This window comes from Psilocybe cubensis, chromosome 10 (assembly GCF_017499595.1).
Source record: "Psilocybe cubensis strain MGC-MH-2018 chromosome 10, whole genome shotgun sequence".
Lineage (NCBI taxonomy): Eukaryota > Fungi > Basidiomycota > Agaricomycetes > Agaricales > Agrocybaceae > Psilocybe > Psilocybe cubensis.
Genome location: NC_063008.1, coordinates 1743586 through 1769929, shown reverse-complemented (window position 1 = coordinate 1769929; position 26344 = coordinate 1743586). Strand labels below are relative to the sequence as shown.

Here is a 26344-nt window from a genome sequence, read left to right as displayed (position 1 = left end):
GCACCGATGAATAGACACTTGGTCTATTTAATGTTACTACGATATCATCTCTTCGACCCGCACGAATCTTCTCTGATGCACGGCCGGGGAAGTACTCCCTGAACACATTCATAGGCGAAAGCAAAATCCTATCACGGGTGAAGTTTGTAACGGCATTGTAATGGCAGGAAACATCTTTGCCTAGAAAACGTTATTGCTTACCGGATGGAGAAGTCGCCCCACTTGTCGAGTTTCGAACGTTTGGCCGATGCAAAGCCGGGCTGGATGAGAATTGCTGCGCATCTACCATTCATTTCGTGAAACTGCTAATGCAGAATAGGTTACAAGTAGAAACTGAAGTCTCGTTACCCTCCACATCCCCCTTGAGTCTAGGTCATAAGCTTTTTGTTATTGCCCTCCACTACGACGGAAGTGCAGTGATAGTGACTGGGTTTACTGAGGCATTGTATACATTGCTACCTACGATAATCCATTACTTTACACAAAGGAGTAAGAGTTTGATGTTGAACACCGTTTATTACAACTTGCCCTGTAGTACATTGCATACTTAGTACAGACCCGCTAGTGAGCAACGTGTATTAGGCAGTGTAGTGAATTGAGGATCATCCATCAGGCATTAGCAGCTTCAACGACGGTCATTCTAGGGCCCACATAGACTGAGGCTTTGAAGCTGAAGGTTCGGTACTATGAAATGCCAACGACACATCGGAACTAGGGCCGATTCACTTCTAGAGGACTCCATGTCCTTTCATTTAAAGCATGTTACTTCCGCTTAAGTTGCAGCTGATCGCGTCAGTTTCACGTCATGATGTCACCGTAAAAGGCACTTCAACATGTACTTACAGAGACGGGGGCTGATGGGGAAAGGAATTTCGGCACATTCCGAATCTACAAACGCTGTCAAACTCACACACACCAACCTACTCAGACCAACACACATCCCCACAGCCGCCAGAAGAAGTGCAGGAGGTTGGAATATGCTTTATTATTGACGGCTCATTCTTTACTACCTATACTACGGTTTGACACAACCAATGCGTCATGATTACAAGTACCGCTGAAGGTTATTCCATTTCCTATCGACCTTCACGAACCGCCTTTCTAAAAGCCACAAGATTGTGAGTCATCTAGCTCCCTAATTTACGTCGACTACTTTCACCTAGTGGGTACCTAAGAATTTTATTTCAATCGATTTCAGCTAACCATTATTCAAGCTAACGCTTCAACTTGTATTCCTATAGGGTTAATACAACTGAGAATTTAGAAGGTGGTTGCACATATGGCCGGATTCTGGGTATATAAACTCAAATGGGGTTTCAGGATATTCATTCCACAACCCCATAATCGTAAAACAAGTGAGCTTAGTTTTGAAAACTACGTACATACACCAGCATTGATTTAAATATTTTGGCAGAAGATGCAGTCTTTCATCAAGGCGACGTTGATACTTACAATTTTCCACGGCGGAAGTTTTGCTTCGCCAATTTCTGGTCCCGTCTTGGAACATCGAGGGACTGACTTCTGGTACCCGACTCCCCTTACACCTACGAATGGGCCAATTACAGCAATTGGAGCCAATGGAGGTTACAACTACGGTGGCGACGGTGCCAACGGCGGATACATTGGTATAGCTAATTACGCAGGAGGAGGAAGCTCTATCTACGCAAATGGCGCTAACGGTGGTCAAAATGCATATGGTAATGGCGCCAATGGCGGAAGTATTTCTGTGGGTAGGCGTGGAGCGGGATTCCTTTTCCCTATATACAACTCATATACTCCACCAAATGGTCCAATTTCTGCATACGGCGCCAACGGTGGGTATAATCAATACGGGAACGGTGCGAATGGAGGGCGGTATGGCTGTCCGTTTGCACATTTAATACCAATCATTAATCTTTTTGTCCCATACATATAAAGGACATTTTTACACAATGCCGATTATATATATTGGTGTCCCGATCACAGAGAACTAGCTTCCGAAGATAGAGGAAATCATCCCAATCATTGTATTTACAGGACCTTCAGCTTTAATGAAAGGTACGGACATATATGCATCTATCCCCTACATAGGAAATCTTATACCATACTTTGAAACCACCTCCCCATATATCTAACATTTTTTCCGAAGATATACAGTCGTTGAGATGACCATCGTGCGTGCCGTCACTGCCGAATCCGTGTGGGAATTATGTTGGTACCCCGCTTTGGGGTGGATAGCTACTCGTGGAGCAGCTAGGCGAGTGTTTTAAGTTCACAATATGGATTTAAAATTTCATGATTGACAAAAAAAACACCAAACCTGTGCGTATAGCTGACACTGAATAGGTTGACTACCTATAACCTCATTTTCAGGTGTATTTAACCTTAACCAAGCTTAACACATCCGCTACTAGCTGTCATCACAGCGCTTGGCTCAGAAAAGACACGAAATAATGCTGTATTCAGCTTAAATTGTAGCATTCACAATCGGTTAGTATTTGAAACTTTGTCAGTGCTTACTCTGCCAGTGTCAAGGTGAAAAAACAGCAATGTGCTGTGATTCGTCTGGCTGATTGCCGATATTTGCCGAATTCGCACGAAGGCAAGCTTGCCTCGGCATAAAAAAATGCCGAAAATCGCCTGTATATCTTCGTGACGACGACAGGTAAAATCTAAGATTGCTGGAACCAGTAGATATATGTGGGGGAGCAAAAAATGTATGAAAGGGCATGAGTTTTCTATGTAAGGGATTCTAATATATATATGTGGGCTCCAAAACTATATGTATGGTACTCAAAGTTGTACCTAAGGTTACAATATACAAATGTGTGGATATGGGATCTTTATGATTGGAAGCCATTTTTCTATCTTCGGACACCATAAGATATACTTATCGGAAGACTTAGTCCAAGACTTCTAAGTATGGGACAAAAAGATTAATGATTGGTATTAAATGTGCAAACGGACAGCCATAGGGCGGATCTCGATAAACCGCCGCGAAGATTCTATCTCTCTTCAAAAGCTCCAAGGTAGTCCAGACATTAGGAATCTCCTCTGGGGGTGGTATGGAAATCAACCATTGTTGTACTCCGGATCAGGAAAATTGTCCAGCACGACTTACGGGAACAAGCCTCCTACTGCCCAGCCGATTTTTGTGACTGGACATAATGGCGGCGTGAGTTACAACGGGAATGGAGCGAATGGAGGGACGATCTCCGTACCATCAGGTACCACCACAACAGAACCAGATACATCGACGGGCCTCGCTGGTACAGGGAGCCCGACAAAGGTGACTATCACTGCCAACGGACAGAATGGCGTCACCATGAATGGGGAAGGCTCGAACGGAGGAACTATTTCTGTCACCTCGGAAAGTGTATCACAATAAACGAATAGTATTACACGAAACCAGATATAAACCACCTTTACAAGCTACACCCTCTACGACGCGACGTACCCCGAAAATCTTGAAGAACCCTATAGAAAATAATATTTTGTGAAGTGACGCTAGTTCCCACCGTCAATTTAGTGGGCTACATGATACTCAAGATATCAGTTATATGTCTGTGTAATCCAGCGAAACTTTGACCGAGGGTGGGGTGAATTTATATATTAACAATCTAACGGGCCCCGGGCGCTACTTATTACTCTGAGTAGGATTATGAGTATTACATGCATCACTTTGGCGTGAAAATGATCTTGGCGGCACCAGTTCATGATGCAAATCAGGTACAGAATGAGACGGTGTTGAAGAAATAAAATTCTATATTAGACGTACAGCATTAGAACCTTCTGCAACATCTTACTGATGTGTACACACCTTCGGCCGCGCAAAGAGAATTTCGTCAGTTATCTGTGAAGACGTGTATGGGAGCCCCACTATAGCTGCTTAAATATCCAATTTATTGTAGCAATGGCTACCGAGGCTTACCTCTTCTACGCTGACCAGATTCGACGGTGGGTTGGAGTGTATCACTATCGATTATTACGTTTCTTAAGCCTTGAGAGATAGCATCACGATAGAGCAAAGCGTAAAGCATGGTCAGCGCATATACTCTCCCCAAGAATAAAGAAAAACAGGTTGGAACTGAAATCGGATTGAGTATATCATCAATGTCAATGGTACGAGATATACTTGCCTCTGGATAGGGGTAGTACCAGAAAGGTTATGAAGATGGTAATGGCCGCAGCGGAAGTTATAGATCCTGTTATTATTGCCATTGTCATGATTTTTCTGACAACACTATAACTCTGTAATCAGCTATATATAAAGAAATAAATTCAAAATAGAAAAGAAACCTTTGGGTTATTTTATTGAACGTTTTTGTTCCATACAACGTCCATATGAGGGCCCCTGTGATAGCAAGATCGGCCGCCGCAGTCCCCGCAAGAGCCATACTGATGGTTGGATAAGTAAGGTGTGTTGACCCTACTGATTTTTGCACGTACATAACGTCGCGAGTATCACGCAGACGGTCTTCCGGTCTGCGTCGAGGCTGCGATGCCCTAATTGCTAGATGAATATCCCCTCCCCACTACAAGCGGTGACGTATGTTAATAGAGGATAACAAATCTTAGCACTGAGTGGACAAACCCCAAAGAGCATCAAGCAGAAAATGACAATCGTGATGCATATGGCTGCATTTGTGGGTAGATAAGCAAAGCGTCGTGGCGAATGAACGGCCTCATTCGTTTTCGATACCGACAATTTCCAGAAACGGTATGTCAAAAAGCCTTGAACGACGAACGCTGTAATTGCGTTCGTAATGATATTGACGATAAGACTCCAGTGTGTATTCGATATGCTATTAGCATTGCCTAAGCATCGGAAATGGTCAGAGAAAGAAATGTGAAGATAAGAAGACCAACCCCAGAATGTAACGTAGAACTGTCGAGTGGATCACTCTCAAACGAAACTCCAGCAGCATCATAATCAGAAGACAAACGTACCGTATACGCGCTTATACACACAACAGTACTCCCTACTGTATCCACTGCCAGATTGAAGATTACAGCTAATGCAATCCCTCTTCGTTCTCTCTTGCCTCTGGGGCTTCGAAAGTAGGTGGCTGCCAACAAAACCTCGACTGTGTACAAAACTGTGTTGATCAAAGTTCCGATCAATTGTGGTCTGGCGAAGCTGAATGAGAAAATTACACAAAAAAACACTTTTCACCTACCCAAGGTATAAATCGATGGGTGTAGGTCCCACATGGTCCATTATTGACTGTCGCAATCAGAAGGCGCTCGGTGAAATCTTAGCCTGGTCGTGGTACTACGTCATGCCGAAAAGGAGTTTACCAAACTTGTAATTCGAACGACTCCAATGTCTTTGAAATTTATAATCCGCAACGTCGATGAAAGACGAAGATAGTAGATGTAGGTACTAACAAAACGATTGTTTATTTAGTTACGAATCTCATCAGAATGAAGTGGTTGCAAACCTAGCTGCAGCCTACGCTCTACAGGGTAGGGCCGATGGGTATTTGCCCTTTGGGGAAATTTAACACAATCAAATTAAAGTTTAAAACGGAGATTTAATCGGATAATTATAAGATGCCGTTTATCACTTGCCAGCTTGCTTCCCCAACTTGTCGTCAATCAATCGTCGATGGTTTCAACTTCAGTTCAGATACAATTGACAGATGTCAAATGGTTGGAAGAGGCTGTGAAACCCTTCGAGGAGCCTAGCCGGTGGAATTCAGTGGCCTTGGAGTGCTCAACGGTAGGTCCGTAATTTGCCAGACGAGTATACGTGGTGCAAAGTTGGAACTCACTAATATCAGGCTGGTCGATGGTCAGTCAGATCTGCATTGAAATAGAGAAAACTTGCCATATCCCAGTCGCTACATGACTGTGCATAAACAACAATTTCCCTTCCAATAGCTGAGAGCCAAAAGACATGCCGCAATTTTATCAAGGCCAAAAAGTACTTGGGAGATGAGTTAGAATTGAGAGGCGTAGTGTCATTTTCCTGCTATAAGAGGAGGAATAAATTATAAATACACTGCAGACTTGCCAGGATATTGGTCTGTCTTGGTTAGTATGTACAGTGTCGTTCCAAACCATGAACTTGGCAGCTGTTGACATGGACAGCCAGCGGCGTGACCGCGAGCAGGGTCAACGCTGACTAATCAGTGCACAGCAATAGCATCGCACCTTGGTCCTTGGAAGATGCTGAAACGCTTTGCAAGCAACAACGACCATGGATGACCTCGTTAACATAAAATCCCCGCCCTCAACGTCGCTGGTTTCGACGGAGTCAGCTATGGCCACAGATATGACTTTCTCCCAAGCGCTCAACGATCCAAACAGTCAGCCGGATGAGGTGCGTCTTTCATTCATCTGATGCTTATACTGGTTTCGCTAATTAAGTGGTCTGTAAGCCTTCCATCTTTGTAGCCGCTCAACGGGGTGACTTGGAGCTTATTCGCGAGCTTATTACCTCGGGAAAAGCTAGTGCTACCGACCGCGACCCACAAAATATCACCCCATTGCATTGGGCGGCCATCAACGCCCACGTCGCGGCGTGTCGCTATTTACTAGAACAGGGCGCTGAAGTTGACGCTCTGGGGGGTGACCTTGTGGCTACACCAATGCAGTGGGCCGCCCGCAATGGATACCTCTATGTTATCCAGCTTCTCATCGCCCATGGCGCCGACCCCACCATCACCGATTCACAGGGCTACAATTCTTTACACCTTGTCACTCATTCATCCTCTATCATGCCCTTGCTATATCTTCTACACCAACCCATCAATGTGGACTCACGAGATTCTCAGGGCCATACTTCTTTGATGTGGGCGGCCTACCAAGGCGACGCTCTTTCTGTCGATTTGCTACTCAGGCATGGGGCAAACACCAACCTCAAAGACGACGCTGGACTTACACCACTCCACTGGGCAGTAGTTAGAGGGAACCGTGTTGCTATTAGAAGGCTTATCGAAAAGGGCGCTGACCTCGGAGCGAAAGATGGAGAGGGTAGAACACCTAGAGACATGGCTGCCGAACTCAAGAGTCTGGGCGCATGGAAGCGAGCGTTGGAGGAGGGAGGAATGGACGAATATGGAGTAAAACGAGGGAGACCTCTAAGTGATGTGAGTTTCTTCAAACTTTTTAGGTATACATCCGTACTAAAGATTTGTTGCAGCGCAATACAAAGATTGCCATTTTCATAATGCCCACAATATTTTTCTATCTAATATTCATGACTTTAACGCTTCTCCCATGGTATACTGGTATCATACTTGCGCTTGCGGAATTCTTTGGCATGCATCATGTATGCCTTTTCTCATTCCTGTGTCAAATGCTAGGCTGACTCTTTGGACAGATTGTCACGCGCGTCCTTCTAAATAAATCAACGTACACCGACAGCGTCAGCCAAACACCTTATTTCGCTGGAATTATTAGCGGCTCTATGTTGTGGGTCATGTACTGCTGGGTCACAAGACTGGTTCAAGGTCAGCTTTTTTAAGTATTTGCGCATTCATGGAGGACTAATGGAGACGCAGAGACACAATATCACTCTTTTGCTCATTTTATGTTCGCCGTGGCCGTTGGATTATGCGCTTACAACTTTTTCCGTGCTGTCACTCTGGATCCTGGAACCTGCCCGAAGCCTAGCAGCGACGAAGAGCTCAAATCTGTTAGTCATATTTATATCTTTTAAAGCTATTCTCTGACTGTCTGTATTAGGTCATCGAAGATCTTGCTTCAGAAGGCCGTCTCAATGGACAGACATTCTGTATTCAATGTATGGCACGGAAACCTCTGCGATCGAAACATTGTCGCGTCTGCGACAAGTGCGTTGCACGAAGTGACCAGTAAGCTTTTCAGTCTGCTATCTTGGTTTTGACCAATCTGATCCTTTTATAGTCATTGTCCATGGGTGTGGAACTGCGGTTAGTCAAAACTATTTATCTATCACTCAGATACTTATCTGTGTTTTAGTTGGAGCAAACAACCATCGCCAGTTCCTTCTTTTTGTTACCACCTTGGTCATTGGAATCTGTCTCTTTGATTATCTCACTTACGCATGTATGTTGACATTTCATATCTACTCTCTGCATCAATAATGACGGGCTACCAGATTTCAAAGCGATTCCTATACCTAATGACTCTTCACAAATCTCACCTTCCTGCCCTCTTCCACAAGATCTTTGTGCTATTACCTCTCATGACAGCTTCCTTGTCTCCGTTGCTGCTTGGGCTACTCTCCAGCTTACATGGACCTCCATCCTACTCGCCTCACAATTTTGGCAAGTCGCACGACAGATGACCACCCTGGAAGTTTCTAACCTAGGACGATATGGTTTCATGGGCGGACGCGGGGGTGCATCGCTCTCCGGCCAAATGGGCCACCGTCACCAGTCGCGGCACGACAGCGTGCTCCCAGGCGTCGACACCGAGGACACTGCTCTCGTCAGCGACACGAGCAGCGCATCCACTGGCGTCGTGCATCGCCATTCTGGCGTGTGTGCAGGCTGCGGCAGTGGGTTCCTGATGAATCTGCTTGGATTCGACCGCTTCACGAAAGGCAAGGCGGTGGATGGCCTTACTCGTGCGAGCAAAGCTAGCAATCCATTCGACATTGGTATCGTTGGAAATTGTAAAGACTTTTGGACTGGCGGGAAGGAGTTGGGAGTGGAGTATGATAAGTTGTACGATGTTCCTGTGGAAGGGTTCCGAGAATGGAAACGCCGAAAGGAAAGGGAGGAGGAGGACGATGGTGCGAGAAAGCCAACGACCAGGAAAGGCATCTTCATGGGCTTAGGTTTAGGAAGAGCGGGCAGCAGTCGCGGGGGATACGAACCTGTCAGTCAGGTTTGAGATTCTGCACACCATTCTGTCTCTGTGAAACTTTGTCCATGTGCTACTATCGGTCTATTCCCTTTCCAATGGAAGGATACCCTATGTATCTAATATTGCATCTTTTTCTAACGATGTGGACCTGTTGTACCTTACCTATTTAATTTCAAAAACTAGGCCGTAAGCGGTAGATTGGACGGAATGTTAGTCTTGCAGTCGGAAAGGAAGGATACCAATGATTTTTATCTCCAAAAATGTAGGTAAATGCAGGATTCAAACCAAGCAGCACAAGACAACCGACGAACTACTATACATGTAAGATACCACCAACAGGAGAGCGTTATACAAAGCTAATAGCGTTACAACAAGGCATCTTAATCTAGACATCTGAGGACTTCTTCCCTCATCAACTACCTGCACTAACCGGCAAAACACTGGAGCGCAAAGCGTGAGGCAACGAACGGGTTCCGGAAGAGGGAGCGTGCTCCCCACGAACTGCTCGTATCAAGAGAAGCGGGTAAGCTACCGGTGCATGATACGTATACCAGCGTACACGGGCATACACGCAAGCAAACAATAGAATTGCTCTCCCTTGCATATTCCTTCACACACAAGACCATCCTCAATTTTAATCCAAGCCCGGCATCTCGTAATCCATGGGAACGTCCTTCCTCTCCAGCCACGCCGCATCCTCCCCGCCAAGATCAACACCCTTGCCGCAGTCTAGTCTCCGACGCGTTGGTAGCTCTTTAAGCTCAACACTACCACATCCGTACATCTCATTACTGCTATCAGTGCGAACGACAACGTAATGTTCTCCGTGCCAGCCGAGAAAATCGAGGGAAGGAATTGCGGTGGCGACACTCCGTGCGCTGGATATCCAGATATCGGTCTGCACTTGGAAGTCCTTTTCGGACATAAGATTGGGTTTCGGACGCCGTTTGTTGGCGCAGTGGAAGTGGAGGAAGGAGAGGGCGGGGAAGCCGGAGAAATATGTAGCATACTCATTCTATCAAGCATGACAAAGGATTAATCAGATTTGATAGAATAATCAGCGAACAACGGCACTTACTATAGGCTTTTCGGAGACAACAGTCGATAAGTTGATGGCTTGCATTTCTTCTGGCAGAGCATCTATGAGAGCATCTATGGGAGCTTGGCTGACATTGGCAATTTTGACACCCAATACGCGCAGATTACGGAGGTCGGGTAAAAGTGCGAGCACCATTTCCCATGGACAATTGCCAAGATCTAACCTCCTAAGCTTCTGGCGTTGGCGCAGGAACCGAGTGACAGAGTTATATAATGCATGGTCATCATCATGGCCCACGAGGAGGAAGCGGAATGATTCGAGATGTGGTAAAAATGTGTGCCGGCCCTCGATGATGTGGTCGCTCGCAAAGACGACGGCCGCTGAGCTTGGTTCTTCAAATGTACCGTGCAAAGTAAGACTTTGCAAGTTATGTGCGTGAGCGATGCGGGCAAGGACGATGTGCGAGATACGAGTGTCCACAAGGTCGAGGTGGGTGAGATTTTTTATCGTCACGGACTGGAAAGCCGAGTCCCAGGAGTGCTGCCTCTCAAGGAACGCTCCTAGAATGAGATGCTTCAAGGTGGCTTCATTTTGATCGAGCACCGTCCGTACTTCGCCCATGTCCGCGAAGCCATCGTCGTCTTCGGCTCGTAGAGTGAACTTTCGTAGATTACGGAATGCAGAAACACCAACAGCGTCGAAGTGCCACCCTCTATTATCAAAGAACGTCAGTCCAAATTGTGTGGGAATTGATTGATTTAACTGACATGAGTCCCAGGCCATGAAGATGTTTGTGGCTGGCGTATACAGCTTGAACCATATCCGCACGCATCTCGGGGTATCCAATCCATTCAAAATCCCGTAATGCTTTGAACTCCGGCAAGGCAGTTTTGAAGATGCCTTGACGCGGGAGGGGGACATTGTGTGAGAAATGATGGAGGCGACCGGCAGAAAATCATCGACTCACGGGTCATCAGATCCAGCATGTCGCCTTCCTCGTATGCCCAATGCAACCTCAACGACTTGACTTGGCTGGCAAAGACAGGGTCGTTTTTTGCTCGATCGAAGATATCCAACCCTCTGTTTAGGTTTTCCTGTTGGTCATCCCCGAAATAGATGTCCACTGTGTGGAAGATGTGTCGAACTGCAATATCTCGGTGAAACGAGGAAAGGAAGAGCCATGTTCGTAGATGGTATCGTGGTATATGGGAAGCGATTCTTTCCCATACTTCCAGTGGTGCCCGCTGAGATGCAGGTTCGTTTGAGAAATGGATCTATACATTGTGTTTGAAGGGTGATTGAGAGGCTTCATGCATATGGACGCACCACTTTGCGTCGGAGAGTATGTTGGAGTTCCCGGTTTGATGGATCCAGTTTCAAAACAGCCTGAAAGTCTGAGATATTGTGAGTTTCGGAACGCTGCGCCCGCAGCGAAGATGTTACAGGCTCATACCTTCCTGAGCTTTAGCTATTAAGCCTTCTCCACCTCGTTTTCGAGCGTTACCCCGAGCCAATAAGGCTCTAGTTATGTCCTCCTTCGACAGTCCGGGTGTCTTCAGGTATACTTCAAGGTAATTCTCGACGTCTGCACCATATCTAGCAGAATCATCGGAGACGTGTCAAAGGGGGTGCATAGAAGTCGCACAAAGACGTTCGAACTTACTGTCCGGCTTCAATCAGCGCCAACGCAGTATCCAACAAGAAGTTAGCCTTCCTATTACGCGTAAGCTGCTGGACAGCATTACAGACTGTCGATGTGAGTTCGTCGCGGGGAGGTGGCCAGGACATGAGTGGTATATGGCGGTTAGGAAGAGGTCGACATCAAGGCTCTGGTTGAACCCGAATTAATGGTGGAAATTCAAAGTGCAGTTACCATCGTTTCGGATCTCCTTGGCTTTTCCTGGCCTTCAGAGTCCAAAATTGGACTTCTTCCCCACCCACTCAGCGGCCCGCTATTATACTTCTATCCAATCCATTACTCGCACGACGCGCCACAGGATGCCAGGACTTTGGTGCCTTTTCAAACCAAAAGGCATGGCTGCCACGCCGTATGATCTCCGTTTTCCAACTCTCACGAATGGTTGAATGACGATTGAATCACCGTCACTCGTAGCTATACTCTGGAGTCTGGAGAATATCCTGGAGATAACTGTCCCCTTTCTGTATGAGCATGTGTATCTCTGGGCGCATCATTCAACCCCAGAAGTAGAGATATCGCTAATCTGGGACACCCGTTGGCATCGAATAACAAGACCGTCAGCTTCTTCATGACTTGCAAACGAACTGTCGTCCAGTGGCCAGATTGCCGGCGCTTGCTCATAATAAGTCATTGGAAATTTCATTCAGCAAATTGTTCAATTCATGCTAGTGATCCCGGTCACTGGGTGCAGATGGCTGTCGACGGTTGCATACTCTGCACAGCAACCAGCGAGAGATCATACGGGAAGATAGACCCTACTGTGGACAGGGATAACAGGAAATCAGCAAGTTTTCCGTAATTGGGGCATCTTGATTGAATTTTATCGACTCGTCCTCATGCTTATCCTCGTACAATTTTACTGGTTGACTGCAATACATACTCTTCGCTACCAATTATTTTTTGGTTGGACTAATGGTATCAACTGGAAACTTGTTCAAATGACAGACAATTCAAATTGCAGTCTGTAAATCAATTAAATTTAGAAGCGGTGCGAACAACAGATGCTTTCTCTAACCCTTTAGCAGATACACTACCAAAGCTCAGGAGCGTCTGAATCAATGACATATAAAATTCGCAAGCAAGAAAAAACCTTCGCAGGCTAGTCTTTGCTTTTTTTTTTAAAAAAAAAAAAAGAAAAACACAATGAATTGAAAGAAAAAGGTCGAGTATAAGGGGAAAGAGAAGTCAGTTTCCACCACCAACATTCCAGGCAAATTTTCCGAACTCCAAGATGGCGTGTCGACGAATAAGATTGTAATGCAAAAACCTCGCGGGATGCCTGGCACGTCTGATGTGCAGAATCAAAGTTCTGTCAGCTACTTTTAATAGCCTTTTAAAATCTAAATAGTTTCCAATGGCTGCAGTCACGAGCATAGTAAGAGATATATTATACTGGACGCCTAGACGTAAGAGTTCGACGACATGCCCAAGTCTAGTACCGAGGCTGTTGATGCGATCCAGACAGGATCCAGAGAGCTTAGGTTGCAGGTTGCTGCAGAGGCTGAGCCCAACGCGTTGTAATTTATACTAGTAACACATAGTCTCCGCAATCCCCCTTCAACGTGAAAGCAAACTGAGAGAATCGCGGCCCACTGTAAAGATAACTCTGAAGCAGCCTCATTGGTGTTTCACAGGTTCGCCCAGGTTTAGGTCGGAGACATTTCGGAGATCAAATCTTTAGCCAGCCAATCAATCATTCGCCATTAGGCATGTTGCCTTACACGATCAGCTACCTTTCGCTCCCGACATACTGCGGCACTTCACATAGAATCCCACGTATACATTTTATACTTGAAAGCACACAAGATACCCAGGCTTATTTTATCTCTCTCTTCCATCGATTCAATGGATGCCACCTCAACCCCCCAATCAAATGATATCGATAAAAAGGCATTGCCAGAATGCATAGTTTTCCCAGCGCGCAAAGAGCACACCGCTACAGTCATTATCAGTCATGTCAGTCACGGTCGTCATTAATACATAGTCAGATATATATACTGATTTTTTCCAGGGACTAGGAGATACAGCCAAGAATTTTGGCCGTTTCTTGAGAGAACTTAAAGACCATAGTGACCTTGGTCACGTCAAGTTCATATTACCCTCAGCGTAAGAATTCCGTGACATGGACACGGCGTGGCTTGTAAGAAAGCTACTTATGAGGTGTATCTTTTCAAAATTATCCAGACCTGTGATGTCTGTCACCGGTATGCAGGGGAGGGTCATGCCATCTTGGTCAGTACATTCATTCCCATCAGCGAAGTCGACTTTCAATAAGATGGTCTGAACGTTCTTAACAGGGCCGACGTGTACTCATTTGACTACATCAATCGACAGGAGGACGAAGATGGTCTTATGCGGGCTGTCAGTTGGATAAAGCACCTCATAAGAATTGAAGAAACAGAACACAACATCCCTTCAAAACGTATCATCATTGGTGGTTTGAGCCAAGGGGGATCAATATCGATACTGACCGCCATCACCACTGAGAAGCCTCTTGGCGGCCTGTTTGCCTTGAGCACCTATGTCCCATTGAGGCGGAAGGTTCCAGAGGCAAGTATTACACACCGAGACTTGGATGGAGATTAATTCAGCACTTGCTAACAAATTCCAGATCTTGACCCCTCACGCCAAGAATATTCCCATACTGTGGTGTCACGGAACAGGCGACCAACTAGTATCTATCGATGACTGGAAGCAATTGGCTCAGACCCTGGCCCAACAGCTTTCTGTTCCGTTCATTACAAGTGACTACCCAAATGATTTTCCTGCTATGGATCAGGATACTAGCTTTAAAAACGATGATGACATGCAAAATGATGGCGGGAGATTACATTTTCGCTCATACGAAGGGATGGGCCACACGATAGTGAACGAAGAGCTAGTAGAAGTGGCAGCATGGATTTCCCGTCGTATTCCAGGTGAACCAGGTCCCTCAAAGGCGGGTTGCCTGCTATGTTGATTGAACTTGATTCCAGCTTTCTTGACAGGTCACTGACATTTATACAATTACATTGGTCACTCAGTGTATATTATGGCGTTTCACCGACTGGACATTCTAGTTGGATGGATCTCAAGTCGCTGTCAATCATTTTCAAAGTGTCCATGGCACCGGTCTACTTATCTATTCTGCCCTCTGACGTCCAACGAAGAAAGCGACTAATTTGCATTGCTCCTTAGAGATACCTCTCGCGAGCGGTATTCGGGAGGGGAGCTGCGCCCGCCAACGGAGTTCACGCTCTCAGCCTGAGACCCTCGCTGGGTATTGGTCGTGTAGCTCAGAGGGCTGTCGTTCGTTCTCTCTGGCTCCGGAGATGGAGGTAGTCCGTCGCGTCGGAAGCGGCTCTCTTCCTCGTCCTGTAAAAACGGGTTTGCGTGTGCGCGTGCTATGGTAGTGGTCGCAGCAGCGTCAAACTGCTGGCTGTCACCGCCTGCGGTGCCCGTGCCAGTGGCCGTTTCCATATCCGTATCCATTTCAAATAAACCTTGAGATGTACTTGGAGCTCGCGCTCGCGCCGCCACGACGAGTGAGATAGGGTTCATTGCACTTGTAGCGCCGCGCGCTTCAAGTACACGTTCGAGGTGCTGCACGCGCTCTTCGAGGCGATTTACGTAGATCTGCAGTGCGAGGGGTGGCGCGGCGGGGTCTCCATCTTCACTCCCCGAGTTTGCGATGGCACTTGCGCGGCGCACGTCCTTGTCCTGTGTTATCGACTCTCCATCGTCATCCGAGGCGGGGTGCCCGACGCGGCTCGCGAGACGGCCGTACGTGTTCTGTCTAAGGTCACGTTTAATGCCTGCGCTCTGACTTGCTGGTCCCCTGTGGCGACGGCGACGTCGGCACGTCGAGACGATGTGTCGTAGGAGGTGATATGCTGCGAAGAGGAGGAGGAGTGCAAAGGCAGTACCGGAGCCGGCAAAGAGGAGTGGTAGAACGCCGTTGCTGCCAGATGAGGGACTGGAAATAGTAGCACGATGGTGGCCTGATGATTTGGACATAGGTTGAACTCCGGGTAATGTGGCGGTAATTGTGGGTTTGTTGGTGCCGCTAATGCTACTGCTCGTGGGGCTGGTGGTGGAACTGGTGGTAGTGGAACTGGTAGTGGTGAAGCTGGTAGTGAAACTGGTGGTTAAGCTGGTGGTTAAGCTTGTGGTGGTAATGGTGGTGGTGATCGTGGTAGTAGTACTGCTGCTGCTGCTGCTGCTGCTGCTGCTGGGGAACTGAAGCAACGTTTCCGTGCGTAAGGACTGAATTTGATTCGGGTCCGTTATAGTAAGGAAACTGATCAATCGGTTTGGCTGGTTTTGAGAGGTGTCGAGCAGGGTGGCGCTTCTTGAGTTTGACGGTACGGATCCGATGGGGCCACTGAATTTGTTAAGTGCGAACAACGTTTTTGGTGCTATGAAAGAGGGCATCTTATCAGCGATAGTTAACGTAAGTATACATGTTTGTCTTCGTTAAGGAGCCATTGTAGGTCGAACATACCCGGATGCCACACCGACATGTATTCTGGGAAGGTCAGATTACCTAGTTTAGCGCTGGGAGAAACTCAGTTGTGCACTTGGCGCCTGGCACTTTGCACTGGGAGCTGTGGAGTATGGACGATGTTGCAGCTCCGGGGGTCCAGTACACCTGTGGAGTAGTATGTACATATACTGATATCAGAGGGGTTGCATGACCATAATAGCCGCTTGTTACGATATTATAGCATGAGATCGTTAATAGGATACCTGGAACAGTCAGAAATTGGTGTTGTCAGGATACATTTTTGAGTGATGTATTGGAATATAGGTTACTTGTGCAGGAAAAAAGGCTTGAAACTGGTGCTTCAAGTTCGATGAATGCAATGCTGAAAAATTGCCTATCTCCCGTATCTAGAAAAATGTCATGCGAAAAAGAAGGCGACTAGTCTTGCATTCTCGCCTTAGTGTCTCAGAAATCTGCATCCCCCATGCTATCGAACTTAGGGCTATAAGGATGAGTAGCCCTAGATCATTGTCCCAAGGAATCTTTATTTAGAAGGCTGGAATCTTTTGATCACCGAGATCCTTGGATTTGCATCAGCCTAAACGGGCACCGTAGGTTCCGACTGGCAACAGACAATGACTCGGGACAGAATATGGATCCATCACCCGGCAGGTTTAGAAACTTCTCCACCACAACTATGCGTTTGAATGTACGAATCTTGTGCATGTAGATGAACAGTCGAGTTCAAGTGAAGAATATTGTTCAACTTATCTTCAAATGGTGCTCAGGTCATGTCAGGATCGTCACATAAAACCTGTGTTTGATCATCATGTATCGTAACCGAACTGACCGATAGCATTAAATTTATTAATATGTGCGGCAACCACGATCGACGTGTATGTATTCGAGTTGTTGAACCATATCAACTTATCAAGTCCGACGAGATGCAGCACAAAACATTCAGACGCAGAACTTTGATGAACTTTTGAGATTTAGCACCTTTGTCGACTGAGAAACGGATGGAAAAGCCGTAGAAACTGCGGGACGAATTCAAGAAGAGCCCTTGGATGGCGACGAACCTCGGACAGGAGAAACACTCACAGCCCAACAACACCTAAAAAAAGCGAAAACCATGAGAGGGTATATTTTTTAAGAAAAGCGACTGCATAACTAATTACGAAAAAGAGAATTAAAGACAGGAATGCAAGAACTGGTAAAAGAGAAGAGAAAGCAACACAATGGCTTACAAAGCTTCCAGAGAGAGGTCGCGCAGAAGGATGGGTATAATATGACATGGCATGCAGATGATATATGGTGACACAGCGATGTACTTGGTGGGCATCGATGAATCAGGTTGGGTATATATGCTTTTCCTTCCACTGACTGTTGTTCTACTGCTAGGGTATCTAAAAAGAGAAAGTTCTGAATCATCAAAAGGCAGCTTCATTCCAATTAAGAAATCGACGAGCAATATAGAAAGCTTTTTTGGCGTTCGCTTCGTCCATGACATCCAAGGTGTTGACAAATCTCAGATGTGGTGATGATTGGATGATAGGGCTATTATGGCAAAGGCCGAGAGCAACGATCCAAGCTGCGGATGTCTCCCTGCCCCAGCCATATAATCTCTTGTCCATTAACACATACTCCGTTAACCAAGTCTTCCCGGGTTCCATCTCTGTCGTAATGTCATTCCAGATTGGCCGTACCAAAGTTTGAGGAAGGGAGCGCTTCTTCTACATTATTTCGTCCACCTACTATTGACACCTCTCGGGAGCGATATTCCGGCAGTGAACTGCTCCCGCCGACAGAATCCACGCTCTCAATCCGGACATGGGACCCACACTGGGTCTCGGTAGTGTAGCTCAGAGCTCTTGGGCTTGTTATTGTTGGCTGTGGAGATCTCGCTGGCGAGGGTCGGTTGGCGCTATTTTCCTCCGTCCGCAAAGTTGAGTGTACTTGTGCCACAGAAGCGGTAGACTCGGAAGTATCAACGTTTGGCCCAGTGCTACCACCTGTAGCGCCCGTGCCTGTTTTTATGCCCGTATTCATTTCCATTGGGACGGTTGCACTTGCACCGCCGTATGCTTCAAGCACGCAACCTGCAGGGCTGCGCTCGGAGGGGGGAATTTGGTGTGCCTCCACCTTCACTCTTAGTATATGGGTACACGCTAACATTGGCACGGCGCGTCACTCGGGCCTCGAGGTCGTTGTCGCGTAGCCTGACGCAGCTCATGAGCCAGGCGTATATGTTTTTTTTAAAGTCCGATGTGTTTGTGCGCTGGTTTGCTGAGCCACTGACGTGGTCATGGCGGCGGCGGCGCGTCGTGAGAGTGCGCTTTAGAAGGAGGTACGCTGCGAGGAGGAGAAGTGCACCGGTGGCCCCGGAGCAGGCGAGAAGGAGAGGAAGAATGCTTTTGTTGCTATTGTTTATGTTTCGGATGCTGTTGGAAGAGGGGCTAGCCGGTGGCTGTGTTACGCCGGTGAAGAAGGAACTGAAAGGGGTGTTGACGCTGCCGATGGTGTTACCTGATGATGCTGGTACTGCAATAATTGCGGTGTAGGTGTGGGTGGTGCTGGAGGGATTGTAGATGAGGATAGAGGAAGAGGTGGAATGGGGACTGGAGGTAGGCGTAAAGGAGGAGGAAGTTTTGGTGGTGGTAGTGGTGGTAGTGGTAGTGGTAGTGGTAGTGGTAGTGGTGGTAGTGCCAGTAGTAGTGGTAGAAAATGACAGCGAGTCAGGCCTATCCGAGATCCTTGCTGTTTCACCAGTATGAAGAGAAGGTTGCGGTATTGAGGATACAATATACAAAACCGGATTGAAAATGCTAATGGAGGCGGCAAATGTAACCGCCATTCTGTCTTGAAGTTTGAAGGGGTTTTTTAACTGTGGATCTGTAGAGTTGGAGAATCTAGCATCTTGTCAGCAGCAGTCAGAATCAGTATACACTTTGAGGTTATTTTGATGAGTCAGAACTCAAGTAACGCACCCAGGTGCTACAACAACCGTTTTTTCGAGGGAGGCCAAATTCGCCCTGACAACGAGAGAACCTTTAGTGCTCAGAGTCGGAGCTGTGTATGCAGCTGCGGCTCTGGGGTAACATACAACGCAGCAACATCTGGTGTAGATATATGTTATCCCGAGCGCATACGTTGTGCCAACCAACTTATTGTGATTCTGTTCAAAGCCTATTGTTCATCGGATACATAGAACAGTTGAACATTTTTGGGGCAGTGTGTTGTTAGGTCATTTTTCAAACGATGCTGGAATTCGGTGTCTGTCTTGGTGGGCGTCATGGGACAAAGGAGTAATCAGGGATGCGATAGATGTATTGCTCGAAAACTGACTCTTTTCTGGGTTCACCATTCAATATTCAGGAGTCGTTGTAGGAAAAAAGTATGTAATGATTTTGTCTTTTTTTGTTACTCTCAAAGGCCTGAAATGACTACTAATCTGCCTCGTAATGAGAGGATCAATGATCCTTCAAGGGGATGGGCATTCGAGGTAGACGGGTGATGCTGGGGATGCCGGAGAATCTTTTTAGACGCCCGAAGATCGCTTAGTGATGGGCTGATCCCTTTGCATCCCCACATCAGCCTGAACGCCAATCTTTGGCTGTGGTGCATACTATTTTAAATTTAAATCTTCCTGACGCGCTTATATCTCGGTTGGTTGTCTTGGTACAGATCTTTGTTGTGGATGGACTCAGAAGTGGACTCACCTTGGTATAGATTATTTGTCCAGAGTCTACAAATCTCACCGAATGCTATTTCAAATTTCAATAACAGACTCTATGCAGTGTTTTATAAAAAATATCGTTCTATTCGCGATGAATTTTCCCAGAACGGCCGTATGAGGTAGTGCAAACATGGTTTTATTTGATAAAAAAAGCAGTACAGAAACCTTGAATCTGATAGTTAGATTCTTAGTGTGTTTAAACTGATCAGTAATTCCGCATCAACTGTTGAAAACTCTATATGTTCAATTGTATATCCTGGGACATTGTGTTGTGAAAATTTTAGGTACTATTTATTCTTTGGAAAGCAGCTCCACCTGATCCCGTTGTTGTTATGGTATCCAATCTCCAATCTTAGTGATTGGAGGTTTTGTTTTGTCATAATAAAAGTTGAAAGTGCACTGGTTCTAATACTATTCACCCAGAATCTGAAGCTCAGACATCGTGTAATACATTTCCCATCTGCAAAAATTACCTTTTCTTTACTTTTTTGTTTTCTGTAAGTAGTAGTATACCAATGTCGAAAAGCGTGTCCCTATTACATGCAGGTGAGGAAACGTGATATGATCATTGCTCCCAGAGCTAGCAGGAAATTGATTAAGAATAAATGAGGCACATCAAAATTCACTGTGAAGTCGCAGAATCTTATTCTAAGAATTCACAATGTTCGCACTCTTGTTGGTTAAATCTTGCATACTTTTATGATACTTTGAACGATGAACGAGGGGTACGCAGAAGACGGGTATAATATGGCATAGAGGGTAAATTAAATGGCACATAGTGACTCGGTGATGTACTTGTAACTTTTTAGTAAATCAGGTTGGGTATATATGCAGTCCCTTCTAACCGGTTTCCGGCTGTTATGGTATCTAAGAAGAGAGAAGCTGCGGATGTCTACCTGCACCAGCCATTAGTATAATGCCTTATCCATTAACATACACCTCGCCAAACAAGTCATCTTTGTCCATATCTCTCGCGATTTCATGCCCGATTGGCTGTACCAGTGCTTGACCGTGACGAAGAAGGCCTTTCATCTATAAGACTGCGTGTAGCTACCAGAGACGCCTCTCGCGAGCGATATTCCGGTGGTGAGCTGCGTCCGCTGATGGAGTCCACACTCTCTGCACGCGACTCGCGCCGGGTACCAGTAGTGTAACTCAAAGCGCTCAAGCTCGTTATAGTCGGCTGTGGAGATGCGGTTGCTGGTGAGGCATCGCATTGGGCCACACTATCTTCCCTGCATTGCGAAATCGAGGGTGCGCGCACCACGGAAGGTGTGGTGAGCTCTGCAGTACTAGCAGCGTTAGGCGCAGTACTCCCGTGTTCCATACCCGTAACAATCCTCCTGTTAATTTCTGTTGCTGTTTCCGTTTCAATATCCGTGTTCATTCCAGTCGAGCATTGAGCTGGCGTCGGAACTCGAGCCTGCGCTGCGATTGCTACTGAGATCGGACGCATTGCACTCGCACCACCAGTGCGCCCTTCGAGGACGCGTTCGAGGTGCTGCACACGCGCCTCGAGGCGGCTAACACACATCTGCAGCGTGAGAGGCAGCGCGACGGCGCCTCCATCCTCGGCACGCGCGGCCCGGGCTTCGATATCGTTGTCGCGGTGCTCCTCCTGTTCTACAGAGGAGTCCCGATTATCATTGCGATTCTCGGAGAGGCGGCTTGTAAGTCGACCATACATCTGCTTTTTCATGTTTTGTATGCCAGCCAGCTGGATTGATGGGGGGCGACGGCGACGGCGGCACGCTGCGAGGGCGTGTTGTATGAGTTGATACGCTGCGAGGAGAAGGAGGAATGCGCCGGCGGTCCCGGCACCAGCAAAGAGGTGCGGGAACATGCCGTTGGCACTGAAGAAGGACCCTAAAGGCTGCGTGTCCCTAACGTTAGGACTTGTAATGGGGTAGTTGCTTGGTAGTGCTGAAGCCGTTGAGGTGGTGATGGAGGCAGATGAGACGGTGGAAAAAAATGATGAGGCGGATGTAGGTGTGCTGAAAATATCTAATACCTTCAAACTTGTAGAAGATTGATGGGTTATCTGAGGTAGATATGTTGTACTTGTAAAGGTGTAGGAGAGGTGGTTCTGTGAGATTGTCTCGGTGTCTCCATAGACTGCAATATGAACGCTGGATAAGGGTAAGGGAAGCTCTGATACTTTTGCTGAAAGATACGGCATCTTATTCCTAACATCCGGCGTAAGTGTAAGTACACAAATCAGTTCTCTGAGGAGGCATGGCGTAAGCAACATACCTTGGTGGTACGGCGAAGATATCTCTGGGATGCTTAAGGACCAAATTAGCGCTGAACGAGAGAAGCTTTGGCGCTCAAAATCGGAGCTGTGTGTGCAGCTGCGGTTCTGGGGAATCATACAACGCAGCAACTTCTAGTGTAGATATACCATTACTTGACTGGATATGTTGTACCAACCAACTTGTTTGATTCTGTTCAGAGATGGTTCATAGGATACCTAGAACAGTTCAAGGAGGTTTTGGGGTTGCAGTTCGTGTGTTGTCAAGTCACTTTTTTCAAATGATGTTGGATTTCGATGTTTGTTTTGGTGGGTGTGATGTAAAAAAGGAGTAAATAAGGATGTGATAGATGCAGATAGATGCTTTGCTCGAAAACTGACTTTTTTCTTGCTTTTTTCTGGGTTCACCATTCAGGATTTGTCATAGGAAATGATTCATGTGCATTTCTTCCAACTGAAAAGCATGCACTGACATGCAATATGCCTTGTAATGAGAGCATTAATGATTGTTCAAGCGGATGTGCATAGATAGACGTGATGCCGGGAGCAGTGCCGGGGAATCTTTTTTAAGCGCCCGAAAGATTGCTCAATTGTTGATCCCATTTGCATCCCCACATCAGTCTGAATGAAGATCGTTGCCTATGACGTTTACTATCCTACACTGAAATTTTCCTGATGCAAGTCTATTTTTGTTAGTTGCCTTGCCAAAGATCGTTATTTGTACACTGCAGCAGTTGGTCCATCCTAGTATAGATTTAATATATACCAAAATCTACTCATCCCGCCCATTGCGTCTCGCCGGACTGATTCCTAGAAGAATTTTCGAGAACATTTTTTCTGTTTTACCTGTATCATTCAAGGATGAACGTATAAACATAAAAGCCTGGCTGTGTGTTTGATCACAAAAAATCATAAAGGAATTTTGATATCACATTTTCACAGCCGTCAGTACATGTGTTCAAACTGATCTGTAGACCTTTTACCCGCATAAATTGCTCAAGATTTTTTTTGCATGACACACGACAGAATCGTTCGATTATTCTAGGACCCAGTTTCGTGGAAAGGTCTTGTCTATTGGTGTTTGCAAATTGCCGACTAGTTCAACTTCTGATTCTGTTGAAGCTACCGTATCCAATCCTTGTGATTTAAAGCTTTGTTGTACACTAGTGCATGCGCTGATTGGTTGAAGATACTACCTGTACAAATTATTCGAACTTCTATTAATTAAATCTAATATGCTGCTTTGGTATCTTGAACGACAGGTACTACAAGGATGGGGATAATAAGGTATAGTGTGCAAATGAAATACGGTCACATTAATGCACATATTTTCTTGAAAAAATTAGATCGACTATATACTATAAATTTCCTTCAAACAATTATTCAGCTGTTACGGTATCCAAGAAGCAAAAAAAAAAGATTCAAATTATCAAAACATTCCGGTGCTCAGCGCTCAACTTTATCCCAAAAAATAAATCGTCGAGTACTTGACTCGCAAACTGTTAAGCGCCGAAAGCCATTTTGGGCTCCTTTCATTCCGAGATATCAACTCTCAGATCTGGTGATGGTTGAACGTTGAACAGTTCCGGGGTAATTTCGAGTCCATGACAATTCCCAAGCGCGACGATCCCAAACTGCGGATACACCTGCCTACCGCATCCATATAACCTCGCCAACCAAATCCTCCTCCCTCTTCCCCACTTGCAATCTCTCACAAACCTCAAATCAACTCATCCACGACTGATCATTACACTGTCCATCCGTGACTGGACGAAGGCGGCCTCCCCTCAACACCAACGAAACTCCGCGCAGTTATGACCGACCCCTCTCGCGAGCGGTACTCCGGCGGGGAGCTGCGCCTGCCGATGGAGTGTGAGTCTACACTCTCTGCGGTGGACACATGGCGCGTATGGGTCACGGCAGTGTAGCTCAGAGCGCTTGCGTTTGCTGTTGGTGGCTCTGGAGATGGGGACGGTGATGGTGATGGTGCTGGTGCTGGTGCTGGTGCTGGTGCTGGTGCTGGTGCTGGTACGGGTGCGGGTGCTGTTTCTTCTGCGGCACTTCGCGCGTTGCTAGTATTCTCTTGTGCGTGTGAAATTGAGGGTACGCGTGTCATGGAACTTGAAGTTGAAGTTGAAGTTGAAGGAGCAGCAGTAGCAGAAGCAGTAGCAGAAGCAGACTCGAAAGTTCCAGCGCCAAACCCAGCGCTAGCGCCTGCACGCGTCCTTGCATCCATTTGCGGTGCCCCTCCCGCACCCGCGTCCGCGTCCATGCCAATAAAACGTTGAATTGGCGTCGCAGCCCGCGCATGCACCGCAATCGCCACTGATCCCGGGCGCATCTCACTCGCACTCGTATTCCTATTCGCACTCGCACTCGCACTCGCATTCGCAGTGGTACTGGTACTGGTACTGGTACTGGTACTGGTATTGGCACCGCCGGCGCTTTCGTGGAGCACGCGTTCGAGGTGCCGCACGCGCGCCTCGAGGCGGTATATGCATACCTGCAGCGCGGCAGCGGCGGCGGCGCCCCCGCCCCCGCCTCCATTTTCAACGCCACCCGCATACGCGAACGCGCTGCGCATGCCGGCCTGAGCCTCGATATCCTCATCGCGGTCCTCATGCGCTGAACTTTGTTGTTCCCTATCTTCGACACTAGCACTAGACAAGTCCCGCCCCCGCTCACGCTCCCGATCGTCCGCACCTGCGTCACGGCTATCATGATCACCGCGCTGCTCACCAGCCACATCCACATTCACAGGGAAAGGGACAGGGCTCGCGAGACGACCGTACATCTGCATCCTCTTTTTCAGGTCATTTATACTCGTGCGCTGGGTCGCCGAGCGGTGATAATGGCGATGGCCAAGGCGGCGGCGGCACGCGGCGAGGGCATGTTGTAGGAGGTGGTATATTCCAAAGAGGAAGAGGAGTGAGAGTGCGGTCCCGGAGCCTGCGAAGAGGTGCATGAACACGGCGCTGCTGCTGCTGGAGGAGGAGGAGAAAGACTGCGAGCTCTTGGCGATGGGAACCGAATGAATGGAGTGGTTGGGCGATATATGGGTGGTTGAGGTGGGGTGGGCGATAGCAGGGATCGTAGCGCTGGTGAAGGGTAAACCAAGCGCTGTTGGTTCTGTTACAGAAAGCGACATGTTATCACTAACACGCAGCATAATAACCGTAAGTACACAAGCCTATACTCTAAAAAACCACGCAAACAACGTACCTCGGTAGTCACAACGCCGGGTTATCGGTTATTCTAGGGATCAGATTAGCGCTGAACTGCGAGTCGAAAATTAAACGTTGTCAATGGCGCTCGGCGCTAAGTATCTATACAGTTCAGTTAATTAACGCCGCCGCAGTTCTGTGGGGAATCTTAACAAGCAACGACTTCTAGTTCTGGGTGTAGATATAGCGTTTACCCCCCCCGACTGGATACGAAGTTGTGCCAACCAACTTGTTGTGATGCATTCTGTGTTGAGAATGAGATCGTTCATAGGATACGGAGAACAGTTGGAGGTTTCTGGGGGTGCATGTGGTGTTGTCAAGCCACCTTTTTTGGAGATGATGTGCCGGAAACATGCGTGTGGTGGTGTGAAGTGGGATGGGACGAATGAGTGTAGTTTGAGCTGACATTGTCGTATTTCTTAACATTAAAAGTCATTCTCATCTGCCGGTTCACCGTTTAGAAATGTCGTAAAGAACAAATATCCATCCAGCCCCGCACCTTTCTGCTATTACAAACATCATTCACTCATTGACGTGAGTACAAATTCAACAGTCCAGAGAGGATCAATGATCATCGTCGCAGTGTGGATGGATGGGCAGATGTAAACATGATCGCAAGACGGAGGGCAATCATTTTTAGACGCCCGAAAGCAACCATCTGATTGATCCCCCCCTTCCCACCCTCCACATGGTGTAGCACCTACCCAGCCTGAGTACCGTATGCTTAATACAATGAGCTGAGATATTCTTATAGATGCGTGTCTATCTTTGTCGGTTGTCCCGCGAAAGATCTTTGTTGGCGCATGGGTACATTGAAATTTGCTGATTCCTGAGTGTGTACTTTGAAAGGATGTTTTGTGTGAGAGTCAGAGTTTCGTATGTAGTTGTTGGTGTTTGGGATTTAACTGAGCTCTCATTGATCATTCTGATGCCGACATGGTTTCCAATTGGAGTGAGCAAACGTTTTATTGTAGCCCAATGCATGAATTAATTCTTCCTGGATATCCTGTCTGCGCAAATGTAAATTGCAACGGGTGAGCCGAAACGTGCAGGACGTTTCCTCACTCAACGATGAGGGAGCAACCATCCTTATCTGCGCATAACTTGAGAGCGAGCAAGATAACTTCCACTTACGATGTTCATTAGAAC

The 26344-nt window shown here is 47.0% G+C and overlaps 9 protein-coding genes across 9 annotated transcripts; 3 read left to right on the top strand and 6 right to left on the bottom strand.

Moving 5' to 3' along the window:
- Nucleotides 1–1417: 1417 nt before the first annotated feature.
- Nucleotides 1418–3367, top strand: JR316_0010819 (uncharacterized protein; the record flags this gene model as incomplete). The annotated part of the gene is made up of 2 exons (XM_047896483.1): nucleotides 1418–1838; nucleotides 2955–3367. 2 exons carry the CDS (start codon nucleotides 1418–1420, stop codon nucleotides 3365–3367), a joined length of 834 nt encoding a protein of 277 aa, XP_047744528.1.
- A 249-nt stretch (nucleotides 3368–3616) lies between these two features.
- On the bottom strand, nucleotides 3617–5200 carry JR316_0010818 (uncharacterized protein; the record flags this gene model as incomplete). Its single annotated transcript, XM_047896482.1, has 10 exons — nucleotides 3617–3628; nucleotides 3689–3742; nucleotides 3800–3858; nucleotides 3911–3954; nucleotides 4315–4377; nucleotides 4429–4514; nucleotides 4574–4797; nucleotides 4849–4867; nucleotides 4930–5110; nucleotides 5160–5200. The coding sequence occupies 10 exons, from the start codon at nucleotides 5198–5200 to the stop codon at nucleotides 3617–3619; spliced, it is 783 nt and encodes a 260-aa protein (XP_047744527.1).
- A 984-nt stretch (nucleotides 5201–6184) lies between these two features.
- JR316_0010817 (Palmitoyltransferase AKR1) lies at nucleotides 6185–8808 on the top strand (the record flags this gene model as incomplete). The annotated part of the gene is given in 9 exon segments (XM_047896481.1): nucleotides 6185–6307; nucleotides 6366–7076; nucleotides 7100–7258; nucleotides 7310–7439; nucleotides 7455–7624; nucleotides 7675–7802; nucleotides 7855–7880; nucleotides 7930–8016; nucleotides 8069–8808. 9 exon segments carry the CDS (start codon nucleotides 6185–6187, stop codon nucleotides 8806–8808), a joined length of 2274 nt encoding a protein of 757 aa, XP_047744526.1.
- A 607-nt stretch (nucleotides 8809–9415) lies between these two features.
- JR316_0010816 (uncharacterized protein) lies at nucleotides 9416–11608 on the bottom strand (the record flags this gene model as incomplete). Its single annotated transcript, XM_047896480.1, has 7 exons — nucleotides 9416–9796; nucleotides 9860–10532; nucleotides 10588–10720; nucleotides 10788–11094; nucleotides 11147–11214; nucleotides 11274–11416; nucleotides 11484–11608. The coding sequence occupies 7 exons, from the start codon at nucleotides 11606–11608 to the stop codon at nucleotides 9416–9418; spliced, it is 1830 nt and encodes a 609-aa protein (XP_047744525.1).
- Nucleotides 11609–13364: 1756 nt separating this feature from the next.
- On the top strand, nucleotides 13365–14478 carry JR316_0010815 (Acyl-protein thioesterase 1; the record flags this gene model as incomplete). Its single annotated transcript, XM_047896479.1, has 5 exons — nucleotides 13365–13475; nucleotides 13531–13625; nucleotides 13704–13751; nucleotides 13817–14060; nucleotides 14131–14478. The coding sequence occupies 5 exons, from the start codon at nucleotides 13365–13367 to the stop codon at nucleotides 14476–14478; spliced, it is 846 nt and encodes a 281-aa protein (XP_047744524.1).
- A 197-nt stretch (nucleotides 14479–14675) lies between these two features.
- Nucleotides 14676–15515, bottom strand: JR316_0010814 (uncharacterized protein; the record flags this gene model as incomplete). The annotated part of the gene is made up of 1 exon (XM_047896478.1): nucleotides 14676–15515. One exon carries the CDS (start codon nucleotides 15513–15515, stop codon nucleotides 14676–14678), a length of 840 nt encoding a protein of 279 aa, XP_047744523.1.
- A 1899-nt stretch (nucleotides 15516–17414) lies between these two features.
- JR316_0010813 (uncharacterized protein) lies at nucleotides 17415–18039 on the bottom strand (the record flags this gene model as incomplete). Its single annotated transcript, XM_047896477.1, has 2 exons — nucleotides 17415–17659; nucleotides 17691–18039. 2 exons carry the CDS (start codon nucleotides 18037–18039, stop codon nucleotides 17415–17417), a joined length of 594 nt encoding a protein of 197 aa, XP_047744522.1.
- A 2660-nt stretch (nucleotides 18040–20699) lies between these two features.
- On the bottom strand, nucleotides 20700–21971 carry JR316_0010812 (uncharacterized protein; the record flags this gene model as incomplete). The annotated part of the gene is made up of 1 exon (XM_047896476.1): nucleotides 20700–21971. The coding sequence occupies one exon, from the start codon at nucleotides 21969–21971 to the stop codon at nucleotides 20700–20702; it is 1272 nt and encodes a 423-aa protein (XP_047744521.1).
- A 1747-nt stretch (nucleotides 21972–23718) lies between these two features.
- On the bottom strand, nucleotides 23719–25140 carry JR316_0010811 (uncharacterized protein; the record flags this gene model as incomplete). The annotated part of the gene is made up of 1 exon (XM_047896475.1): nucleotides 23719–25140. One exon carries the CDS (start codon nucleotides 25138–25140, stop codon nucleotides 23719–23721), a length of 1422 nt encoding a protein of 473 aa, XP_047744520.1.
- Between the last annotated feature and the right edge of the window lie 1204 nt (nucleotides 25141–26344).